This window comes from Octopus sinensis, linkage group LG28 (assembly GCF_006345805.1).
Source record: "Octopus sinensis linkage group LG28, ASM634580v1, whole genome shotgun sequence".
NCBI lineage: Eukaryota > Metazoa > Mollusca > Cephalopoda > Octopoda > Octopodidae > Octopus > Octopus sinensis.
Genome location: NC_043024.1, coordinates 10,471,432 through 10,477,431, shown reverse-complemented (window position 1 = coordinate 10,477,431; position 6,000 = coordinate 10,471,432). Strand labels below are relative to the sequence as shown.

Here is a 6,000-nt window from a genome sequence, read left to right as displayed (position 1 = left end):
TACTAGGCTTAAAAGTACTGGAGTCGATTCATTTGACTAAAAATTCAAGGTAGGTGCCCCAGCATGGCCACAGTGTAATGACTGAAACGAGTAAGGTAATAAGCAATTATATAAGAAGATGAATGATGCAGTGTTTACCTGTTGACAGGTGTGCAAATTGACTGCTGAAACAACACAAGCAAAAAAAAGTAGCTTGCTTACGGACCACTTGGTTCCGGGTTCAGTCTCACTGTGTGGCACCTTGGGCTAGTGTCTTCTACTATAGCCTCGGGCCGAACAAAGTCTTATGAGTGTATTTGGTAGACGGAAACTGAAAGAAGTCCATCATATATATGTATATGTATATATATATACGCGTGTGTGTGTCTGTGTTTGTCCCCCTAGCATTGCTTGACAACCGATGCTGGTGTGTTTACGTCCCTGTTACTAGCGGTTCAGCAAAAGGGACCGATAGAATAAGTACTGGGCTTACAAGAATAAGTCCTGGGGTCGATTTGCTCGACTAAAGGCGGTGCTCCAGCATTGCCGCAGTCAAATGACTGAAACAAGTAAAGATAATATATATATATATATATAATATATTATATATATATATATATATAGTATGTATATATATATATATAATTGTGTGTGTGTTTGTGTGTCTGTGTTTGTCTCCCTAGCATTGCTTGACAACCGATGCTGGTGTGTTTACGTCCCTGTAACTTAGCGGTTCAGCAAAAGAGACCGATAGAATAAGTACTAGGGTTACAAAGAGTAAGTACTGGAGGTCAATTCATTTGGCTAAAAATTCAAGATAGGTGCCCCAGCATGACCACAGTATAATGACTGAAGCGATTAAGAGAATAAAATTATATAAAAAGACTAGCAGTAATACCTGTCATTCATCGGATAATTACTTTTACTCTTTCTCAGGTGTCACATTCAAAGTATTATTATATGTGGCTGTGTGGTAAGTAGCTTGCTTACCAACCACATGGTTCCGGGTTCAGTCCCACTGTGTGGCACTTTGGGCAAGTGTCTTCTGCTATAGCCTCGGGCCGACCAATGCCTTGTGAGTGGATTTGGTGGACGGAAACTGAAAGAATCCCTTCGTATATATGTATATATGTATGCGTGTGTATGTTTGTGTGTCTGTGTTTGTCCCCCTAGCATTGCTTGACAACCGATGCTGGTGTGTTTAGGTCCCCGTCACTTAGCCGTTCGGCAAAGAGACCGATAGAATAAGTACTGGGCTTACAAAGAATAAGTCCCAGGGTCGAGTTGCTCGATTAAAGACGGTGCTCCAGCATGGCCGCAGTCAAATGACTGAAACAAGTAAAGAGTAAAAGAGAAAATATAATAGATTTCTCAACAGGGATTTCAGGGAGTCGCTGGCGATGTATCGTGATGATCAAAAATCCGGCCTGCTAAAATTTGGTTAAAGTGATTCAAACTGCAAACTCAACGCAAAATGTTCACATTTAATTCAAAGCGTTAAAAATGTTACAAAAACAATTGGTATGAGTTCACAAAGTCCAAACAATTAATACGAAAAAACCCTCCAGGCTACATCCCGAAAATTCATTTCTTTGCCGAATTTCTACAATGTTTACGGCGATTCATTTTTATATCTTGATTTTTTTTTTCGTGCAATTTACGCATGCTTGCACGCATGGTGAACACAGTTCACGTCAAACAGCTGACTGAGTAAAGTTCACTATTCAATGCATGGGATAAGGCCTAAACAAACACATTATCGATTTTTGCACTTGCGAGATGAATTTCGGAACAGAAAATGCCCAGTTCAATTTTCATTCGCCTAAACTTTAAGTGACCCATTTTTGGTGGTTCTACGATTTGTTGGCTAAGAGGAGATGTGCCGAGAAGTTAAACACACAGACACACACACACAGACACATAAGTTGAGTTTTATATATATAGATGATTGATGCAGTGTTTACCTTTTGACAGGTGTGCAAATTGACATGAAGAATAAGAATCAATACCAACAGCTAGTGTCACTGTGTACAACATCAAACACTAATTTAACCTATGCCGAACGCATCATGCTCAAACAACACAGGCAAAAAACTCCTCAACCAATCGGTGATGTCAAGTCTCCTTCCGAATATGACCCTCAAGTCGCAAATCACAACTTGACGACGGGAAGCAACCTCCGCAGTCTGTAGACAATGTTGATTCGAGTGGTGAAAGGCAGGACATCGCTGATGAGACGGGGCAGGGTCAAACCCCGCAGCTGAGTGGTGGTGGTCAAAACTATGTCACTGCTGAAGATGCAAACATCGTTGAGAACGGATCTGGTGACACCCAGCAACATCTACAGTCGACAAAAGAGGATACTTCTACAGGTAAAGACCAATGTGCCACTAAGTCACAGTCAAATGAAGAAGAAGAACAAGAAACAATTGCAGAGGCTGAAGAATCTAAGACACAGCATAAACCAGAAGAGATGGAGAATGGTGGAAATTCTCTTGTATCAGGTAAGCAATTATTGCCTTATATTTTGTTTTTGTGAACCGATGAGATGAAATAAATTTTCTTGCATTTTTGGGAGGGTCATTATGCCAATGCTAAACACACACACTGGTTCTCTTTTACTTCGTTTAAATATTTGATTGTCAGTTGGTTAAACTCGTTCGTTATCGGAATCAACCAGACGGATCGCTCCACCAACTAAGAACGGCCATGCACCACCACCCACGGAATCGAGAAAGAGCTATCGATCTGTCAATCCTACTGGTGTCCGGACCGGGTGATTTTCCCCGTGTTGAGTCAAATTAAGCTGCAGGCTCCACTCCTAGTGGTGCCCTTCTGTCAGTTGGTTAAATATTTAACTAATTAACTAATTGATTGTTTGGTTAATTGTTTGGTCAACCAGTCGACTAGGTTTGCCAAAGTCCTTTCCTTGTCGTCCGGACATCATCATCAATGATGCGCTGTCTCTATACCAGGTTTGGATGGCAACGAAAGGATTTTGACAAATCTAGCTGAGTGGTTGATTGACTAAACAATTAATTAAACAATTGGATTAGTTGATTGATTTAATGGCTAATTAATAGACAAATAGATACAAAGAAATGCAACAGAACCAGTATCATCATTATCATCATCATCGTCAACATTTTCGTCATCATCATCATCATCATCATCATCCTTTAATGTCCATTTTCCATGCTGGCATGGGTTGGACAGTTAGACCAGAGCTGACATATATATGTATATATATATATATATATATATGTGTGTGGTGTGTGTATATGTATATGTGTGTATGTATATATATATATATATATGTGTGTGTGGTGTGTGTATGTATATATATATATATATATATACACATATATATATATAAGTATATGTATATATATATATATATATATATACACACATATACATATATAATATATATATACATAGATATATATACATATATATATATACAATACATATACATATATATATATATCTATATATATAGAGAGAGAGGAGAGGAGAGAGAGAGAGAGCAAGATAAATCGATAGACAGATACATAGATAGATTACTGGAATAACCAAGTAATTTAATTTTACAATTAAAAGATTAAAGGAATTCTTTTTAAAATTCAGAATCTGACATGTTTAAGTATCTTCCTGATTTTGAGAATTAAAAAAATTTATTTTAATTATCTTAAAATTTTTAACTTTTGTTTTATCATTTCATATTTTCTTTTCTTTAAATTTTCTTCCACTTTTCTGCTGACAAAAGGAGAAGAGAACCATGATGGTGATGTGGAATCAGTGTCTTTTACTTCTCTGTACAAAATGGTAACCCAAGCTGTACCATCTGCAAACCAGAACAATGATGATATTGTTGATGTAAGTTTATGATTGAAGTATCGTAAATCCTCGAGTATAATCCGCATTTTCCCCCCAAAATTTAAAGGTCAAAATCCCTAGTGCGTACTATACACAAGGTTAAAAATGAAAAATATTTTCTAAGCAATGTCCGAGTCTCTATTTGCTGTCGGCAATGTTTATTCAGACACATTTTGTGATGTCGGGCGCGAAAAATACTTAAGCTAAGCCTGAAAGCAATGAATTCCTAAAAGAATCATCCATAACTTGCAATAAAAACATTTATAAACGTTATTACTGTTATTTCTTTATTTTCTGCAAACAAAATGCACAAAAAAGCTACACGTTTGCATTATGTTATATATACAATAATAATAAAGGACGTTACCGTATACAGTTTTACAAACTAAGGACGTTATATAGACCTCCTTGACTCAAGTTAGAGAAGGGGTGCGTATTATACACAAGGTTTAGGTTTTTTAGAGGTACAGTCCCCTAAAAATCCCCTGCGTTTTATACTCAAGGGCGGACTATACTCGACGATTTACGGTATCCTGTAATGCTGTACTAATGTTATTTAGCCCCAGGTTGGCCCTGATTGAGCAGACCTATGATCAAAAACATTCCATCTGTGAACATGACACATCGGAGAAAAAAATGTTTAACCCAAGTCTTGTGTTAACCCCTTTAGCATTCAGACTCCTCAATCAAAAGTAACACCTATTTATTCACATTGTTTTGGATTAATCAGGGATTATCTCATTGCTTCAGGGACGTAAACACACCAGCATTGGTTGCCAAGCGATATTGGGGGGACAAACACAGACACACAAACATACACACACACACATACATACATATATATATATATATATATATATATATTATATATATATATACACATAGGTGACAGGCTTCTTTCAGTTTCCGTCTACCAAATCCACTCACAAGACTTTGGTCAGCCCGAGGCTATAGTAGAAGACACTTGCCTAAGGTGCCACGCAGTGGGACTGAACCTGGAACCATGTGGTTGGTAAGCAAGCTATTGTGTGTCTGTCTGTGTTTGTCTCCCTAATGTTGCTTGACAACCGATGCCACTGTGTTTATGTGCCCGTAACTTAGCAGTTCGGCAAAAGGGTCTGATAGAATTAGTACTAGGCTTACAAAGAATAAGTCCTGGGGTCGATTTGCTCACAGTGCTCCATCATGGCCACAGTCAAATGACTGAAACAAGTAAAAGAGAACCTGGGATTGCTTAGTTTTCTTCAGATCACCTCCATGGACAGACCTTGAGTAAATTTGCACAGGCTGCTCACCAGCCGGAAACAGCTGGATGCAAATGTGACTGCCAAGTCCTTTATACCGCAGAAACGTGCGTCGGACAAATTTAAATCAAATCTGCCGTATAAGTGACTGAGGGAATACAAAATATGTAGATGTACTAATCTCTGTATTCATTATAATTGTCTTATATACATACATGTGGAGGCGCGTGGCTTAGTGGTTAGGGTGTCAGCATCATGACCGTAAGATTGTGGTTTCGATTCCTGGGCCGGGCGACGCGTTGTGTTCTTGAGCAAAACACTTCATTTCACGTTGCTTCAGTCCACTCAGCTGGCAAAAATGAGTAACGCTGCGATGGACTGGCGCCCCATCCAGCTGAGGAACACATACGCCATAGAAACCGGGAAACCGGGGCCATGAGCCTGGCTAGGCTTTAAAAGGGTGCATTTATTTTAATATTATTTACATACATTCATACATACCTATATCATCATCATCATTATCGTTTAACGTCTGCCTTCCATACTAGCATGGATAGGATATATATATAATACATATATATTTATATTTGCATACACACAACCACATATATGTATGTGTTTGTGTGTGTATATATAAATATATATGTAGGTGCCTATGATAGATGTGTACACATATATATATATACATATGTGTATATATATATATATATATATATATATGGAATAAGAATGTGTATTGGCCATTTGTTTGGAAAATTTCTATATATGGCTGAAGATTGCTCAACATTTTAAAATTGATATAATTCTTACAGTGTTTAATAAAATGAAGTAGCATGAAACGATCGTACCACATTACCTCGGATATAATTGTTGCTTATTTTGATTATATTATATATAA

General features: G+C 37.6%; 1 protein-coding gene across 1 annotated transcript in view; it reads left to right on the top strand.

Annotated features, from left to right (window-relative positions):
• The window catches only part of LOC115225667 (putative uncharacterized protein DDB_G0282133), a 30,463-nt gene that overhangs the window by 2,975 nt on the left and 21,488 nt on the right, over positions 1 to 6,000 (top strand). The window contains exons 4-5 of the mRNA XM_036514574.1: positions 1,954 to 2,483; positions 3,749 to 3,858. Coding sequence (XP_036370467.1) covers positions 2,453 to 2,483; positions 3,749 to 3,858 — 141 coding nt within the window. The 5' untranslated portion in view covers positions 1,954 to 2,452. The remainder of the gene's footprint in view (positions 1 to 1,953; positions 2,484 to 3,748; positions 3,859 to 6,000) is intronic.